We start from the raw sequence: 20,380 nt of genomic DNA on the forward strand, positions 1-20,380 counted from the left end.
AGCCCTAACCCTAAATTTAGCCCCACCCTAACCCTAACCCTAGCCCTAACCCTAGCCGTAACCCTAGCCGTAACCCTAGCCCTAACCCTAACCCTACCCCTAACCCTACCCCTAACCCTAACCCCACCCCTAACCCTACCCCTAACCCTAACCCCACCCCTAACCCTACCCCTAACCCTAACCCTAATTTTAGCCCCAACTGCTGTTCTCCTGCCGGCCGGCAGATGGAGACAGATGGCGGGCGCACTGCGCATGCGCCCGCCATTTTCTTCTGCCGGCGGCCAGGAGAAGCAGCAAGAGGATCCAGGGACACAGGTGAGTATTGTAGGGTCCCCGAATCCCCCTATTTCTCTGTCCTCTGATGTGCGATTACATCAGAGGACAGAGAATTACACTTTACTTTTTTTTTTTTTTTTTTTTGCGGTCGCAGGTAAACAGTTAATTACCGGCGATCGCAAAATAGGGGTCGGTAAAACCGACCCCGATCATGCTCTTTGGGGTCTCGGCTACCCCCGGCAGCCGAGACCCCAAAGATTCTCGCGGGGGCGGGCGCACTGCGCATGCGCCCGCCATTTTGAAGATGGCGGCGCCCACCGGGAGACACGAGGAGCATCGGGGGAGATAGGTGAGTATTGGGGGGCTACCTGGGACCCCCTTTCTCTGTCCTCCGATGTGCGATCACATTGGAGGACAGAGAAATTAAAGAGATCGCGTTTTTTTTTTTTTTTTGCGATCGCCGGTAAACGGTTAATTACCGGCGATCGCAAATGCGGGGTGGGTTAAAAAAACCCTGAATCATGTTCTCTGGGGTCTCGGCTACCCTCGGCAGCCGAGACCCCGGAGAAAATCGGCCTCTGGGGGGCGCTATTCACTTTTTCCACAGCGCGGTTAATTAACGGCGCTGTGGTTTAAGTACCCTTAGCGGCCGCCGTTAAAAGGCGTATCGGCGGTCGCTAAGGGGTTAAACGTGTCCCACAAAAGATCCACTGCCAAGTGACAGGCTGTGCCTCCGAACCCCAACACGCATTTCGCGGTTGCTTTTTCCTGGGGGCTATATATCTATTATCTATATATCTATTATCTATCCATTATCTATCTATCTATTATCTATCTATTATCTACTATCTATTATCTACTATCTATCTATTATCTATCTATTATCTATATATCTATCCATTATCTATCCATTATCTATCTGTTATCTACTATCTATCTACTATATTATATATATTATATATAATTGTCTAAGGGTCACTTCCGTCTTTCTGTCACAGATATTCATTGGTCGCGGCCTCTGTCTGTCATGGAAATCCAAGTCGCTGATTGGTCGTGGCAAAACGCCCACGACCATTGCCATGACCAGTCAGTGGCGGGCACAGTCCAGCGGAAAAATGGCCGCTCCTTCCTCCCCTCAGTCAGTGCGTGCTCCATACTCCCCTCCAGTCAGCGCTCACACAGGGTTAATGGCAGCATTATGCCCAGATAATACCCTGACTCCTGATTCAGTACTAATCTGAAACCTCCATCCTCCACCCAGTGATAATTCCTGACACCAACCCCTACAGAAAGCACAGACAGGGAAAACCAAAAACGCACCACGCCGCAAACACACTCAGGAAAACACTATAATGTGCACAGGGCAAATCAAAACACAAATATAGGAAGGAGAAATATGACAAAGGATCATACACCACCAGACATGATATTTCCACTCCAAGACCACCACTCCGAACCGAGATCACCAGGCACAAGACACAAGCTATAATCGGCATTGCCCAAACTTCAGAAGAACTATTTAAAGGCCGTGGGCGTGACCCAGCCTCCAATCCGAGTACCAGCTAGATTAACTCCGGACAACCTAGATAAAATCTAGCCGGCGCCACTGAGCGCATAGTGGACGAATGCAGAATTACCGCTGTCTGTCGGACGCCCTAGTGTGAATAGTGAATAGCGTCCGACATGACATATATATGGCACACAGATGAATGACAAATGGCAGTTATTTGAACTTTCTTTTCTTGGCTGATCTGTGATGTACAGCTTCTGGGTTGTCTCTCATCAAGCTCCAGCAATAGTCAGCCATCATATGTGAGTCCCACCGGCCTTGATACCGTTCTTCCATTGTTTTAATGTCCTGATGAAAACGCTCCCCTTGTTCCTCGCTCACATCCCCAAGGTTCTCTGGAAAAAAGTCCAAATGGCCGTGTAAATAGTGAATCTTCATCCTCATTCTACATCCAAGATTTCGCAGACTCATTAGTAGCTCTTCCACAATCTCTTCATAGTTGTCTGCTTTCTTATTCCCTAGAAAATTCTGCACCACATTACAAAATGCATTCCAAGCTCTTTCTTCTGTCTCATTCATTGATGTGATAAAATTTGGGTCTCTCCTAATTGTTCTTAATTGAGGTCCATCAAATATTCCAGCCTTTTTCTTCTCTTCACTAAGACCAGGAAAAGTTGAACATATATAGTTAAAGCATTCTCCACTGTGATTGAGAGCTTTGACGAACTGCTTCATCAATCCAAGTTTTATGTGTAAGGGAGGAAAGACAATGTCCTTCCTATCCACTAGAGGATCATGGATGACATTCTTATCGCCAGATGCCAAACTCTGTCGCTGAGGCCATTCAGTTTTCACCCAATGCTCTGCTGTAGCTCTACTGTCCCAGTAGCACAGAAAACAAGGGTGTTACCATAACAAATGGGAATTATGCATGTTCAAAGAAAACAAAGATATTCTCACATTTATTGGGAGACCAAATGAAAGCTAAATTTACCTTAGTGAACTGTATAAACCGGCACTTTTCATACAATACTTATATTTATCATGGAATTCTTGAAAATGGGCTATTTACCTATAACGTGATAGAGAAATTATAAGATCAGATTTGAATTCAGCACAATCAAATTAGTCTAAAACTGTTCTTAAAGTCCATGCCAGAAATTTTTTTTGTAGACCAGTGTTATCTATCTATTATGTACTATCTATCTATTATCTATCTACTATCAATATATTATCTATCTTTTATCTACTATCTATTATCTATCTATTATGTACTATCTATCTATTATCTATCTATCTATCTATCTATTATCTATCACATATCTATCTATTATCTATCACATATCTATCTATCTATTATCTATCATCTATCTATTATCTATTATCTACCTGTTATCTACTATATATCTATCTATTATCTATCTACTATCTATTATCTATCTATTTTCTATCTATTATCTATCACATATCTATCTATCTATCTATCTATCTATCTATCTATCTATCTATCTATCTATCTATCTATCTATCTATCTATCTATCTATCTATCTCACTATCTATATGTACCACAACATCATAATAGTTGCAAGTTTTGTGACGCAATATAAATCCACACAGTTTTTGCAGGTGAAGAAAACGTGTAAAATTGGTCTTGTCTATAAAAAAAACACATAGCAGTTATTAATACGGTTTTTTTACTATATGGTTTAAGCCTTCTATTGTACCAGTCCCAATAAACATGTCTAAACTAATGTTTTCTCCTGTTAGTACACTACTCTAAGCGCACTCTACCAGAAATGCCTGTCTGAATCAGCGCTGAGGCTGCAGTAATCACAGGATTCTTTTTAGCAATCAAGCTTTTTCTCTCTTCCCATAATTAAATAAGATATTCAAATTGATTTATTTATTTCTCTTTGACTATTTATCAATCAATCTACGGTATCTATCTATCCATCCATCCATCATTATCTCTCTATTTCTGTAGCTAGGAGCAGGGAGGAAGTAAAGGACTCTAATTATTCTAGAATTCTTCTACTTTATCTCATGAATGCAGAATGTAGCCTGAAGGTGAACAATATAGAGCATCCATTTTTAATTTTGGGTTTATCCAGAGAGTTGATAGGTGGATCACTAGGGTTACACTTCAAGATGCAATGTAACCCCCTACATTAAAGGGACATTTATTAAAAATATATGATTTTGCCATTTATGAATTATGATTATTATTATTATTATTATCATTACATTGGCATAGAGGGAACAACGGCAGCTCCATGCGGTTACTCCATGAGTTAGGGGAGATTATTTGGATGCATAGAGACCGGTCGCAGGATGGTTCCTAGCGCAGCATTTTGAATGCTCTTTAGAGCTGTGATGCATGAAGGTCAATTAGCAGAAGGTTAGACTCGTTAGGCTGGGAGACACGAGGACATGCATTAGTGTTAGCTCCAAAGTGACATAAGAGCTAATGGATTTAAAGAATATTGGTAGCACGCTTAGGACCGATGCAAGGTATCTGTGTGTGAAAACGTTTATTTAGTATCACACGAAGCTGAACAGTGAAGAAGGAAGCAGAGCCTTCTGGGACTTGTAGTTTGTGAGCGTCACTAGGAATCCAGAGCACAAGTCTTTATAATGGTCAGAGCATGAGGGAAGCAGGATGGGGAATATTTACCAAAAGTGTCAAAATGTTCTAAAATCTACCCAACGTGACAAATGCACTAAGCATAATTATTTAGCGGAAATCTATGTTTTGGCACAAATGTGGTGTACCAGCCTACTGGATCAACAGAACTGCACCCTGCTAGATCATTGCTCAGCCCTTGCGGGAAATCAGAACCACCAAGAGAGCAGCAGAATAAGAGCAGGTGCAGACAAGCGTTCTTTCGGTCCGAGTGTGATCCAAAAAAACATGGGCCAATCTTAGTCTATGGGGACGTGCAGACATTAAATATGGTCTTAGGCCAATTATATTTTCCTAATCCATATTTATTAATATAATGAAATCATCCTTTATCACTATTTGGCCCCAATATTTTTTTTTTTTGCATTTGGATGAAATAAGCCCGGACTGATGGTTCATATCTACAAGCAACATCACCATTGATCATCTGTCAATATCTGTGAATCCATCGTCTTCTGAAATTGTCACTTAGCGGAGATGCTGGCAGTCAGCAGTTTTCCTAAGAGTTCCCCTTCTTAACGGCAACAATGATTTTCTCAATGATGGATGTCGAAGGCCGTTCTGAATATCTTTTGTTGCTTTGCTTGACCTGAATATTTTCTGTATCTTTGCTCCATCTGAATTCCTTGGTGAATTTCGACTCCTCGGTATCGGCTGACAATGTTCCTGCAGAGAACGTCCAGACTTGTCATGATAATGTTAGTCCGAGAGTTACATGGCGGCATTTCCTCCCTAAGCACACAGTAACTATAGGGATTGCCCATTTCTGGATTAACACTTAGGGGCTAATTTGTCATTGAATTTGCTTGTTTTATTTTTCTCATTTTTGGCAATTTTTTCACTTTGCCTGTTTATTTTTCACTTGTTTTTTTTTGTGGCTTTTTAAAGCTCTTTGACACTTTTTTTGTTTACAAATATGGAGCCAATTCCATTTTTTTTTCCCTTAGTCATTTGCATCTTTTTCAAACGTCACACATTTTTTGCACAATTGTAATTATTTTTTTTCCCCACAATTGTGGGCAGTACAGTGGCTCAGTGGTTAGCACTGCAGCCTCGCAGCGCTGGGGTCCTGGGTTCTAATCCCACCAATGACAACATCTGCAAGGAGTTTGTATGTTCTCCCCGAGTTTGCGTGGGTTTCCTCCGGGTTCTCTGGTTTCCTCCCACATTCCAAAGACATACTGATAGGGAATTCAGATTGTGAGCCCCATTGGGGACAGTGATGATAATGTGTGCAAACTGTAAAGCGCTGCGGAATATGTTAGCGCCGTATAGCAATAAAGATTATTATTATTATATTTTAAATGATTGCCTCCAATAAAGTCATCTTTGAATCTGCCGAAAATTGATCAACATTATGTGTTATTTTTGATTGATTAATTTGTTGAAAAATCCTCCAAGGCAAAAAAAAGAAAAACAATACAAAAAAAAAATAACCATACTTTAAAAAAGCTGCCTTAATTTTTCATTCACATAGATTTTTTTTTTTGTGCTTTTTGAGAGTAGCGATGTATATAATTTTTTACGTAATGAATAAGGAGAGCTTTGTGTGTGTTTGTTTGCATTATACTAAATAACCCATTACATTAATTCCGTGGTTTATTAGTCGTAGGATACCTACTAAATTTAGTTTTTCATGTAATATGTAATATATGTGAAGATTTAAAAAAGTGTGCAATTGTGTTCTAGTAACCCTAGTGGAGTACAAAATCTACTAGTTTTTTTGTGGAGTTGAAGACTACATACAACATCTTAAAGCTTATTGTAAAGGTCATACGACATTTGGTGTCCCGCAAGGTCTCTGAGGTTGACGGGACAGGTGTCCACCAAGGTCTCTGAGGTTGACCGGACAGGTGTTCCCCATGGTCTGATGTTGACGAAACAAGTGTCCCCCCAGGTCTCTGAGGTTGACGGGACAGGTGTCCCCCAAGGTCTCTGATGTTGACGAAACAGGCAGGTGTCCCCCAAGGTCTCTGAGGTTGACGGACAGGTGTCCCCCATGGTCCGATCATTTCATTGGGAAATCCAGTCACTCTACTGAAAGGTGGTGTCACCATCAGCATAAACGTACTGTGATCACACCCAGGATTTCACCCCTCAAACTAGTTAAATGCACTTGTAGCTCATTCACAGACAATGCCAACAATACCTTTACATGGCCAGGCTATAGGACTATTGTCGATCTGAAGCCTCTGTCACTCCAGCTCTATTTCCCACCCGTCACCACCTCCTTCTGCTTGACTGAAGGTTCCTTTGTCTGAAGTCACACTGTCAGTGAAAGAGGAGGAGATGGCACTGGGCGGGGAATCGAGCTGGAGTGACGGAGAATTTAGATCTACCATAGCCCTTCAGCTAGATTTACATATCACTTCAAACACTGATTTCTCAGTAATGGAGGAATGGACTGGTCATGTAAAGGTATTGCAGGACTTGTCTTTGAAAGAGCTACAGGCACATATAAATAGTTTGGGAGGTGAAATCCTGCTGACGGATTCCCTTTTAAGCAATTCAAGAGGCTGCGATTGTAGAGTCTTCCAATTCTGCCTATAGGGCAGGAGATTATTCCAAAAACAGGGAATCTTATTAACCGTTTGTTCTTGGAGCAGTAGCACATAGGGAAGTGCTCACCCCCTCTACTGTAGTACAATAAAACATGGCTGCAGATTAAGGACCATGTACCGACTGCCACCAATGGACGTTGGGGAGAACACAGTGTACTGTGAGCTCCCCCTATTGGTGACTACAGGTAGCCAGAATTCAGTTTTTTTTATCCCTATGCAGTGTATATAAAAAATGTAGCTCTAACGTTTCTAAAAAAAATATATCAGAAAAGGAATTAGCTCAGAATATTGCACCTATACACGCGGTGTCAAGAGGCGGAAGTTCATTTATGCTCCTCCATCTTCTTTTAAGAAATTGAGCCCTATTACTATTTCTTGAAAGGCTGGGTGTTAATATGACAGCCATATGGCTACTCACCGAGGTCGCCCAAACTCCTTCCCGGCAAGTCTATCGGGTCCTCATTTCATAGGTTTGGGAATAATGGCCATATGAGTTATCACCAAGAGACAGATATACAATGTGAAATGAAACCTGTACAGTGCGTTTGTAGTAACCTTTCTTGGCTTTGTGTTGAGAGGTCCATAATACAGTTCCCGGTGGCATTTTTGCTCCTATATGCAGTGAATATTCCCTAGACGTGGACGTTGCCATCTTCCAGGCTGGACATTGCTCACTGAGCTCCATCTAGTAATAGCACTAATGAGTTATATGCGGCTTTCTGAATCAGCCATAGTTCTGTAAGATCGGTGATGTGCTCGGAGAGTCGCGAGCTCATTACATTACAGTAATTACATGGCTTCTGTAGGTTTCCCGCAGTATTTTCTTCACTATGTCTCAGATTCTGCTTGTTCGAGGGCATTTTATTCATCTCTACATCATTTCGATATAACAGCCATCTAGTAACATTTCATAGTTATGAAATCACAAATTTGTATCTGTTTTATGCGTACAGTACTTGAGCTGTATTTTATGCCTTTTTATTAGATGATAGAGATCCTTCCCAGCTGGGAGGGAGGCGGGTTACAGTGCAGAGAAATGGCATACTTCCTATGGATGGATACGTAATTAGCTCTCCTCTTCTGTGTTTTCTGGAGTTCCTGCCCCCCGTCAGTACAGAAAAGGAAACTGGTTAGCTGTGTGAGAGAACGTTGATGTAGTTCTTCTTATAAAGACCACCGATGGTAAATGGAATATCACAGGCTAGGCATTGTTTAATGGGAAACGGATGGACAAATTAGCTCTCCTCGAGAAGAATGGAGACTAGATACCAGATTTAAAAGTTTTAAATAACTAAGACTGTTCTGACTCTATATCTAGCCTGCTAGTATGGGGCTTTTGAGACACTATTTCTATGGATGACTCTATGTACCAGTACACACACTAAGTGATTTCATCAGATGGCCAAACTCCACTCCAGAGGCACATATGAAGATTCTAGAAGAAGGATTATTTTCAAGCAGAATTCTTGGATTATGCACAATTACAGCAGGTAGAAAGACCTCCAATGTGAATGGAATCTTACAGGCTAGGCAATGTTTCATGGGAATCGGGTATACAAATGAGCTCTCCTTGAGAAGGATGTACTTAAAAGCTTCAAATAAGACTATTCTGACTCTAGAACTAGGCTGCGAGTATGGGGCTTTTGAACTTTTCTATGGATGTCACTATGTACCAGTACTCGCACAAAGTGATTTTATCAGATGGCTTAACTCGACTCCAGAGGCACATGTGAAGATTCCAGAAAAAAGTTTATGTTCAAGCTGAATTCTTGTGTTATGCACAATTACCGTAGGTAAATAGACATCTGATGGTGAATGGAATCTTACTCTCTAGGCAATGTTTCATGGGAAACAGGTATACAAATGAGCTCTCCTTGAGAAGGATGGAGAGGAGAGACCAGATTTAAAAGTTTTAAATAAGACTATTCTGACTCCATATAACTAGGTAGCAGCTCGCGAGTATTGAGTTTTTGAGGCACCTATTCTCTGGATGTCCCTATGTACCAGTACTCGCACAAAGTGATTTTATCAGATGATTTAACTCAATTCCAGAGGCACATGTGAAGATTCCTGAAGAAGGTTTATTTTCAAGCTGAATCCTTGTGTTATGCACAATTACAGTAGGTAAAAAGACAATTCTAAACCAGAGCTGTGTAGAGATGATGCTAGCAAAATGGATGACAAACACTGATTGGGGAGGAAGAAAGAAGGGTGGGGTTAGTGACATCAGAGCTTGTGAGACAGGGAGAGAGATGGGACAAACCTCTAAAATTCAAACCTGATTACACGTCAACAATACAATGGCAACACAATACTGTATGATGCCCAAGTCGTGGGCCACGACAATGACCTCTTTGGTTGTCTTTATATGTGTCATTTTTATGCTGTCTGCTCATGCAGTTTATGAAGCCAAAGCTAAAATAGGAGATGATTAAAAAAAAATAATAATAATTCCTATATAATTGCTCTACTTTTACAATCCGCCCCTGACATTGACTTTAAAAATTTCAAGAAAAAATGCACATGTAGAAAACAAAGCGCACCACCCTGCAATCCACTGAAGTTTCTTCTAGCCGCATAGTTTCCAGATATGCTATATAGGGACTGCTCCAGTACAGCAGAGTGATATTTGGTGTTACCTGGTGGTGCTGTTCTCTGGTTTAATGATTCTCATATGCTATAAGAGAGGAAATAGCCAAGTGGGGTCTTCATGAGTCGGTCCTACAGATTTGGAGGATTTGGAGCTACCGCAAGGAAGAGTTGGAAAATATTGCCAATTATAGATGTGCCATGCTTATAGGCTCCTACCCCCTAAAAAAAGACTAAATACTGTCATAATTCAACAAAGTGTCAGTTTAAGGGCGTGCATATTTATAAAACCACATTATTATAGTTCTTTATTTTTATTTTTCCAGCCGAAAAGATTTTAGTTTATTTTTCAATTGAATAACATGAAAGGGGGGAAATGTTCTGAAATGATTCCTCTTGGTATGATTTTTTTTTTTATAACAAAACCCTGACTTTTATATCCACTTTCTGCACAGTAGACATTAGAGTTGGCAATATCGAATTGATTCCAGTCCATCGTTCACGTCCAGATGGGAGCAGAAGAACCATCTCATACCTGAGGAGGGCATCCGCAGCTATTCGTTTATTTAGCCAGCCCGGCATGACGCACAAGTAACGTAGTGCCAGCAGAGGTGTGAATGCCGTTGGGTTTAGAGAAGGCTTTCCCGATCGCAGACAGATACCATAGACCACTTTCTTGACCGATGAACTAGGACGTGCAAGTTGATTCCCACCAACTCTTGTAGACATCACTGCAATGTACTGATGCTCATGAGCCAGTAGAGAACTCCACCCCAAGCTACTTGAAGAACTTCTGTCCGGTATCTGGTATCTTCAGGTCAGCCGGGCAGTGTCACCATGTCGGTCACGGGTACATACGGTGACATGAAATCCCCTGATTGATAGATTGGATCCTGTAATAGATGTGCTACGATGTTAGCTGTATTGTCTCTGTTCTGGCTATGAAACAAACCGCACCGTGAGGAAGCTGACACCGCTCCGTAACCGCAAACCGGCGTTTCCTCCTAATGAATGAAGCAGCTACAATAGATAGTCATCGCTGCCACTGATGATTATACTCTGGCATACTACAGCCAGTTTATTGCCCAGCATGTTGGCATGTCCAATATTGTGAATAGCATCTCTGCACCAAGAGGCATAGAAGCTAAACTCTGCACAGAAATAGTTTGCTACATGTATTATTAAATGGGTGTTCCTGGCATCACTAATTGGTACTATATTATTTATATCATATACAGTAAGTGGTGGTTTCATTCACTTGTCCCACATGATAGACTTAAATGTATTCTGCCTATTGTCAAGTCTTTTTTATTCTGTATTTATTGCTCACGCTGACAAGTATAATCAGGTCTGGACACTGGTAGTTTGGGCGGTAAGTTTAAAGGGGACGACTGGTCACTTTATTTATTTCCCTTATTTTAGAGGGATTTTCAGAAGTTTGCTTCACATTGAGCTTAATGATATCAGAAATATAAGAAGTAAAAAATGACCTGTTTGATTCTATAGGACATTGTGGTCATTCTCTGTAACATATTATTGTGCAGGAGGAGGAAGGAGGAGCTGTGCCAGGAACGTCACCCTTGGTCACTGCTGTGATCCTTTGTCCTTTTTGCTTCTGGCGTAAAGAGTACCTATCACCAAAGTTTTCCTGCTGAACTGGGCACACAATGTAATGGTGATTATAGAGTGGAATAAAATGTTTTTATTTATATTTAAAATGTATTTAGCACCCAATTAGTTAACTTTTTTTAAATAAACTCCATGTGGGTGTTATCCGCGTTTTTACTGTGGCAAAAACTTCTTCTTCTGTATCATGCTGACCAATCATAAGCTGGTAGCAACACAGTGGAAAAAGAACACGCCCCTACAATAATCCAAAGCAGGTTTCTCAGTGTGTGAGATGTAACGTTACAGCTGTGATCGCCTGGTCTGACCTCCTGCATGATTAGAGAGCACAGATGGCTAACACCTTTTAGATTATATCCCTGCAGCTGAGTTTAGCTGTGTCATATTACAAACCCTGTTATTAGATTTCCCCCTCTCGTAGCACTGTCTTCTCTGCTGCACTGCCCCTTCTACACATTACCTGTCTGGAAATCAGAGCTCAAAGTGTCGGTATCACACTTCTGTATGTCATGGTCAGCTTGTGATGGCTCTGCTCTGTATGTCTTCTCAGATATCAGTTGTCCAGAGCAGTCTACTACTATATGAGATGTAATGACACCCTGTTCTCACTGCAGAGAGATTACAAATTGCTTAAGCACAGCAGACATATGTGGGATTACTGATATTTTGCAGACAATATAGGGGAAGGCAGCACAGCAGAGCTGAAAATGCTGTGAAAGGAGGAGAACTAATGCTGCACTTTCCCCACACAAACCTTGTCTGATTGGTGTTAGTCATCTGTGCTTTCTAATCATGCAGGAGGTTAGCCCAGGACACCAGGGCTGTATACTTACATTTGACACACCGAGAAATCTGCTCTAAGTTACGGTGGGGGCGTGTTCTTCTTCCCTTTGTGTTGCTGCCTGCTTATGATTGGTCAGCATCATACAGGGAGAAGAAGTACCTGCCCCCAGTGAAAACTGTCTGATACCTAAGTTAACCTATTAGGTGCCAAATACTTCGATTGCTAATATTGCTTTAAAACTCAGACAAAATTGTACAATGGCACAGATTTAGGAAATAAGATATGAAGATTGTCCAGGATTATGGAAAGCATAGCTGTTCTCATTCAAAAACAGTGGCATGCCTTTTCATGGTATTTCTGCTCCATTCACTTCAATAGAGCGGAGTTATAATACCAGCCAGAACTAATGTAAAGTTTTTGGTACTGTTTAAAAAAACAAAACAGCCATAGTTATCAAATGCTTCATAGTCCCTTTAGAGAGGTTGTCCCTTAATAGAATAGCATAGATAGCAACTACTTAGATTGCTCCTTTAACCACTGAAAGGGGTTGTATTTTTTTAATCCTTTCGTTTCCTGTGCAAAAAAAAAAACAAAAACAATGTGGCTGCCGCAGTGGCTTCAACATCACCACTTCAGTCAATCATTTGGCTGAACTAACTAGTGCCGTCTATATAAATATCACATAAGTGATTGGCTGCAGCTGTCATGATGTCGATGTTGCAGCCACCTTTGTGCAGAGAAAATCAACACGATAATAAAAGAAATTAAATAAAAAAATCTGTTAGCACATTTTGACACCAGCACAACGTAGACACCCTGATTCCAGGAATGTGCCACTCACTGGGCTATTTGATGTAGTTTCGATAAAATCACAATTTTATCTGTTGATTATCACTAAAGGACTAGTAAGCCTGCTGTCAGGTAGTCCTCCATTTTCATGAGCTCTGTATAACCCCACCCCTACCTCTGATTGGCAGCTTTCTGCTTATGCACAGTGTAAATGGAAAGCTGCCAATCAGTGGCGTGGGCTGGGTTACACAGAGCTCAGCAGTGTGTCATGTCCTCTTGGGAGGTCTGGGGTTAGACAATAGTTAGTATTGGGAATTTAAGGTCTCCCATTTACCCTGTGTGTTTTGTTCCACATATTAAACTGACTGTGTTTCTTTTGGCGCTGATGAGGTTAACGACTCTTTGAATGCTGGTTGAAAACATACTGATCCATCTCACAGCTGTTTCTGACCTGCTCATATTCTCTCTCTATAAAACCTGGCTAGACCTTCTCATCTTCTCCTGGTAAAGTTTACTTCCTGAATTGCTGGAGTTGGTGTGCTGAAGTTGGAGTTTGTAGTTGCTGCTGGAGATTGTTGTCTGCTGGTTTTGAGTGTATGCTTTCTCCTTAATCCTATTCCCATTTGGTTAGTACCTCTGCCTATCCTTCCCTTGATTTCTCTCTACCCTTGATGAGGGGTTTTGTATGCAAGTTGTTTTTTGTTATCCCTGTTTTTCTTACGTGTTTATACACTAACATATCTGGTCCAGGCCACCTGGGGATGATGAGAAGACAGCATATCAGGAGCATACGGTAGTAGGTTGGAGACTCGGGCCTCTCTACCATCAAATGTACCCCCGGCACAGGGATAGTTGGGGCCCCAGTTCCAGGGACAGTTTGAGGCAGGGTTTCCGATGGAGTAACAAAATCCTGGTGACAGATTCCTTTTATGTGGTTGAAGACACAATCTTATTTCTTGTTGTCTAGGCTGCTGTACTTCTTTATAGTTGCACTGGTTTGTTCCAGTGTTATCTGAGGCCTCTATGAAAGGAAGCAGTGACCGTTACAGCAATAGATGTGCCAGAATCCTAATAATTGGGTTGCACAGACTGCAATACTGTGGCGGCGGGTGCTGTCGGCTACCGGTCCTCCTATGAATGACGCCTCTTCCCGGCTGTCTCACGGTTGCTTAGTCAGGGGTAGTTCACAATGTATGTTCTCATTATTTTCCTGCGCTCGGCTGTTTTTCTCTCCAGGCCGCTGGGAGGAGTTCGGGGATTACAATGTGCCTGTGCGCCTTCAGCTCTCCCCTTACGTGATTTTGCCATCATTCCCGGCAGCATATTAAAGGGGGAAAAAAGGCGTCATAAAATCACGATTATTGGGAAAGTTTCTATCCACTGGTTTACAAGGTGCGCTGGAAATGAATGAGTTTGATTAGGATGATTATGGCGGCTGGTAGCTATTAGCCATGGCACAAATACTGCAGGCTGTGTCATGTCAATGCAGAGAATCACATCTGACGGGGCTGGAATCACTGACTTTTTTTTCCCCCCTCCATGTGTTCTTAAAATAGATGATCGTCCTTTCATTAGATTGCGGTTGCATTATAGAACAACGTTGGGGAATGGGAGGGATGCTGCTCATTTTAATTGAACAGGGGGGAAGAAGACATTAAAAGCGTAATTTGCTGAATCTCCCATTATCTTGCGCAGGCTATAGCCGTTTACACACCAGGGAGAACGCTGGGCCGCGCTGCTCCTGCCTGCAGCCATGGAGCATTAGTGGAACGCACAACACAAATGAGAATTATTCGTTAAAATGGCTTCTCCATACTACGCCTGCATCCTTTCCCAGCTATGGTAATCCGCCATGGTCGGGACACAGGGATCCGGCAGCAAGATAGGAAATTACCCCCCTCCAGAAAAAAAAACCAACAATTAAAAAAACAACAACTCTGGAACAGTAAGGATCAGGCCGGCACATTACGGGTGCCAGCGGTCAGTGTGTAATCGCTAATACTGCCCTGGTTACTAGGACTGCCGAGAAAATGTGTATTAAAGAAACCCCGTGCCAATCCCAGGGCAGCTGGATCAGCAGGGACATTAATGCCTTTCTTAACCCATTGCTTGTCTCCTGGCAGGCGCGCGCATCACCGCTTTTATGCTGACTGAGCGCAGAGTGGCACAGGCAGCGCTGTGTGGTTGGAGGCTTCCAGCACTGTGAGGGTTAACAGTTGTAAGCTATTCTGAATGAGGCAGAAGCCAGGGATATTTGTTCTAAGATTTCTAAGATTATTATTTATCACTACATGAAGGATGGATAGATAGAAGATAGATAATAGATAGATAGATAATAGATGATAGATAGATAGATAATAGATAGATGATAGATAGATAATAGATAGATAATAGATGATAGATAGATAATAGATAGATGATAGATAATAGATGATAGATAGATAATAGATAGATAATAGATAGATAGATAGATAATAGATAGATAATAGATGATAGATAGATAATAGATAGATGATAGATAATAGATGATAGATAGATAATAGATAGATGATAGATAATAGATGATAGATAGATAATAGATAGATGATAGATAATAGATGATAGATAGATAATAGATAGATGATAGATAATAGATAGATAGATAGATAATAGATAGATAATAGATGATAGATAGATAATAGATAGATAGATAATAGATGATAGATAGATAATAGATGATAGATAGATAATAGATAGATAATAGATAGATAGATAGATAATAGATGATAGATAGATAATAGATAGATAGATAATAGATGATAGATAGATAATAGATAGATAATAGATAGATAGATAGATGATAGATAGATAATAGATAGATAATAGATGATAGATAGATAATAGATGATAGATAGATAATAGATGATAGATAGATAATAGATAGATAATAGATAGATAGATAGATAATAGATGATAGATAGATAATAGATAGATAGATAATAGATGATAGATAGATAATAGATAGATAATAGATAGATAGATAGATAATAGATAGATAATAGATGATAGATAGATAATAGATAGATGATAGATAATAGATGATAGATAGATAATAGATAGATAGATAATAGATGATAGATAGATGATAGATAGATAATAGATAGATGATAGATAGATAATAGATAGATAATAGATGATAGATAGATAATAGATGATAGATAGATAATAGATACCGTATATACTCAAGTATAAGCCGACCCGAGTATAAGCCGACCCCCCTAATTTTGCCACAAAAAACTGGGAAAACTTATTGACTCGAGTATAAGCCTAGGGTGGAAATGCAGCATTTACCGGTGAATTTCAAAAATAAAAATAGATCATTATTTCCCCATAGCTGTGCCATATAGTGCTCTACACCATTCATATTTCCCCATAGCTGTGCCCCATATAGTGCTCTGCACCGTTCACTGTGCCCCATAGCTGTGCCATATACAGTGCTCTGCACCGTTCACTGTGCCCCCTAGCTGTGCCATATACAGTGCTCTGCACCGTTCACTGTGCCCCATAGCTGTGCCATATACGGTGCTCTGCACCGTTCATTGTGCCCCCTAGCTGTGCCATATACGGTGCTCTGCACCGTTCGCTTTGCCCCCTAGCTGTGCCTTATACGGTGCTCTGCACCGTTCGCTGTGCCCCCTAGCTGTGCCTTATACGGTGCTCTGCACCGTTCACTGTGCCCCCTAGCTGTGCCTTATACGGTGCTCTGCACCGTTCACTGTGCCCCATAGATGTGCCATATACGGTGCTCTGCACCGTTCACTGTGCCCCATAGATGCTCCACATTAATCTGTGCTGCAGCTGCTGCTGCTGCAATAAAAAAAAAAAAAAACATACTCACCTCCCTTGATTGCAGCTCCCGGCGTCTCGTTCCGGCGCCTCCATCTTCCCGGCGTCTCTGCTCTGACTGATCAGGTAGAGGGCGCCGCGCACACTATATGCGTCATCGCGCCCTCTGCCTGATCAGTCAGAGAGCGCAGACGCCGGGAAGATGGAGGCGCCGGCCGGGAAGATGGATCGGCGCCCGGCGGCTGGAACGAGGACAGGTGAATATAACATACTCACCTAGTCCTGGCGATCCTCGCGCTGTCCCCTCCTGTCTTCGGCGCTGCAGCTTCTTTCTCTATCAGCGGTCACCGGCACCGCTGATTAGAGAAATGAATAAGCGGCTCCGCCCCTATGGGAGGTGGAGCCGCTTATTCATTTCTGTAATGAGCGGTCCCACGTGACCGCTGAAGAGGGGAAGAAGCTGCAGCGCCGAAGCCCGTGGGACGGCAGGGACAGCGCGAGGATCGCTGGGACTAGGTAAGTATACCCCAGCGCCCTCAGCCCCTCACCTGCCGACCCCACCGCTACCGTGACTCGAGTATAAGCCGAGGGGGGCACTTTCAGCCCTAAAATTTGGGCTGAAAATCTCGGCTTATACTCGAGTATATACGGTAGATAATAGATAGATAGATAGATAGATAGATAGATAGATAGATAGATAGATAGATAGATAGATAGATAGATAGATAGATAGATAATAGATAGATAATAGATAGATGATAGATAGATAATAGATAGATGATAGATAATAGATGATAGATAGATAGATAATAGATAGATGATAGATAATAGATGATAGATAGATAATAGATACTAGATAGATAGATAATAGATGATAGATAATAGATAGATAGATAGATAATAGATAGATAGATAGATAATAGATAGATAGATAGATAGATGATAGATAGATAATAGATACTAGATAGATAGATGATAGATAGATAATAGATGATAGATAGATAGATGATAGATAGATGATAGATAATAGATAGATAGATAATAGATGATAGATAGATAATAGATAGATAGATAGATAGATAGATAGATAATAGATAGATAGATAGATAGATGATAGATAGATAGATAGCTAGATAGATAATAGATAGATAGATAGATGATAGATAGATAGATAGATGATAGATAGATAGATAGATGATAGATAGATAGATAGATAATAGATAGATAGATAATAGATGATAGATAATAGATAGATAGATGATCATCATTTTTTTCGTTTGTACATGGAAACACAAGAAGCGACGGAATGAAACTGGAAGGGAGAAGATATAGATTAGATATTAGGAAAAGCTTTTTGACAGTGAGGGCGATCAATGAGTGGAACAGGCTGCCACAAGAGGTGGTGAGTTCTCCTTCAATGGACGTCTTCAAACAGAGGCTGGAGAGACATCTGTCTGAGATGGTGTAGTGAATCCTGCACCGAGCAGGGGGTTGGACACGATGACCCTGGAGGTCCCTTCCAACTCTACCATTCTATGATGGATAGATAAATAGAAGGTAGGATAGATAGTTTGATACATAGATAGATAGATAGATAGATAGATAGATAGATAGATAGATAGATAGATATGAGATGGATGAATGGATAGAACGTTAGATAGATGGAGTTGGACATGGGTTGTATGGTGAGTGAAAGGGATAGAAAATAGACAAGAACAATAAATGTGAGATGAAAAGACTGGAGAAAGATAGATAAAGAGATACATAAATACTCAAAGGATGGATAGATGGATGGATGATAGATTTGAGACCGATGTTAAAGAGAAGGGATAGAAAATAGATATGAAAAAAGATTATAAAATAGATTCAAGAATATTTTGATATAAGACAGAAAGACTGGAGATAGAGACATGGATAATGTATAGATGGGTATGAGACAGATTTAATAGATAGATAGATAATGGATAGATGATAGATCAATAGATAGATAATTTATAGATAGATAATAAATAGAAAGATAGATAGTAGATAAATAGATGATAGATAGATGGATGATAGATAGATAGATAATAGGTAGATAATAGATAGATAATAGAGATAGATAATAAATAGATAATAGATAGATGATGGATAATAGATAGATAGATAGAGAGATGATGGATGATGGCTTTTCCCATATATTTCCATGCCCGGTCCTGTAGTTTGGGAGCCCCCGTCCTGGGGCAGGTAACCCCTCTGCGCCTCTTCCGTGCTGCCCCCTCTCTGGGCTGAGTGCCGGCGACCATTGGCTGCAGCCCTGTGAATGGGAGGCGGTGGTGGGAGGTGCTGCAGCAGCTGCGCGTCCTCCCCGCTCTCAGACTGGAGTAACCGGAGAGATGCCGCGTCCTCCGATGTTTTCTGACTTGTGAGCTGTTATTCCCGGCAGCCAGATGTGGCGGATCCCCTGACGCCGGCATCTCTGCACCGCGCGGCTGTCACCGGCTGACAGGAATATGAGCGGAGGACGCGCCGGCGACCGGCTTCTTCACGTTTCTGCCACCCGGCTTCTTCCCGTTTCTGCCGCCCGGCTTCTTCACGCTTGTGCCACCCGGCTTCTTCCCGTTTCTGCCACCCGGCTTCTTCCCGTTTCTGACGCCCGGCTTCTTCCCGTTTCTGCCACCCGGCTTCTTCCCGTTTCTGACGCCCGGCTTCTTCCCGTTTCTGACGCCCGGCTTCTTCACGCTTGTGCCGCCCGGCTTCTTCACGCTTGTGCCGCCCGGCTTCTTCACGCTTGTGCCGCCCGGCTTCACGTTTCTGCCGCCCGGCTTCTTCACGTTTCTGCCGCCCGGCTTCTTCACGCTTGTGCCGCGGAAGCCGGTCCTTCTCTGCGCTGCTGCCGGTCCGGGCACCGCGGCGAGGACGCGCAGTCTTCTCAGTCCTAATGCCGGCCCGGTGGTCGCTCCTGTGTCCGGGGGAGCCGGCGGAGCCCGCCCGGCATGTCCGCTGTGGGAGCCGTGTGTAGCAGCAGCCACTGTGTAGCCGGGCGGCGACTCTACAGAGGAACATGCAGTTCGACACTCTCCGCCAGTTCTGCAACACCGTCCTGTCTCATTTTCACGAGGCTTTCCCCACTCCCCCCAACATCCTCCAGACTCCCCCCAACATCCTCCAGAACGACCTGTTCGGCCAGACCCTGAACAACTCCAGGTATGTAAGGCGGGCAATGTCGCCCCCCATCTATGTGTGCATTGTGCCCCCTACACATTCCTATAGCGCCAACATATGCCACCGCGTCGTACAAGCACTGCAGACACTTATAGATTCCTTTTTTTAACCTTTCAATATATTTTTTTTATTATTGAGGTGGGGGAGGGGATTAGTACATAAAAGACCCCCGCCCCCCCCCCCCCCCCCCCCAAAAAAAAAAAAAAAAAAAATACAGGGAGACTATAGAAACTATAAGGTATGGAGAGATAAAAATCCGAAATAACGTGGCTCTGCTGCATCCCACTTGTGCCCACCGATAGAAATCACATCCAATGGGGGCGACGAGAGGATAAACAAGGGGGGACGTAGCTATTGACCCCACAAGATTGATTGATCAGGTGGGATTTGGTGCATTCCATAATGTGTTCACACCATATACTTTTATTGCGCGGAAGTGATTGATGGTTGCCCCTCCGTCGCCCCCTCGCACGCCTTGCTCCTAAGCGATCCCCCATTAATAAGCAGCGGTCAGGGATTACTTGCAGCTGTG

The 20,380-nt window shown here is 42.2% G+C and overlaps 1 protein-coding gene across 19 annotated transcripts in view; it reads left to right on the top strand.

Annotated features, from left to right (window-relative positions):
• RIMS2 (regulating synaptic membrane exocytosis 2) overlaps positions 1-20,380 on the top strand; it is a 736,866-nt gene that overhangs the window by 244,272 nt on the left and 472,214 nt on the right. For 4 of the 19 annotated variants that reach the window (XM_069731744.1, XM_069731745.1, XM_069731759.1 and 1 more), the window contains exon 1: positions 19,367-19,830. The exons of 9 other annotated variants lie outside the window; for them this stretch is intronic. In XM_069731744.1, the coding sequence (XP_069587845.1) occupies positions 19,688-19,830 (143 nt within the window). In that variant the 5' untranslated portion in view covers positions 19,367-19,687. Of the gene's footprint in view, positions 1-19,363; positions 19,831-20,380 lie in introns of those variants that run through there. 6 more of the 19 variants (XM_069731741.1, XM_069731740.1, XM_069731742.1 and 3 more) reach the window with 4 other exon arrangements.

This window comes from Ranitomeya imitator, chromosome 6, assembly GCF_032444005.1.
Source record: "Ranitomeya imitator isolate aRanImi1 chromosome 6, aRanImi1.pri, whole genome shotgun sequence".
Taxonomy (NCBI): domain Eukaryota; kingdom Metazoa; phylum Chordata; class Amphibia; order Anura; family Dendrobatidae; genus Ranitomeya; species Ranitomeya imitator.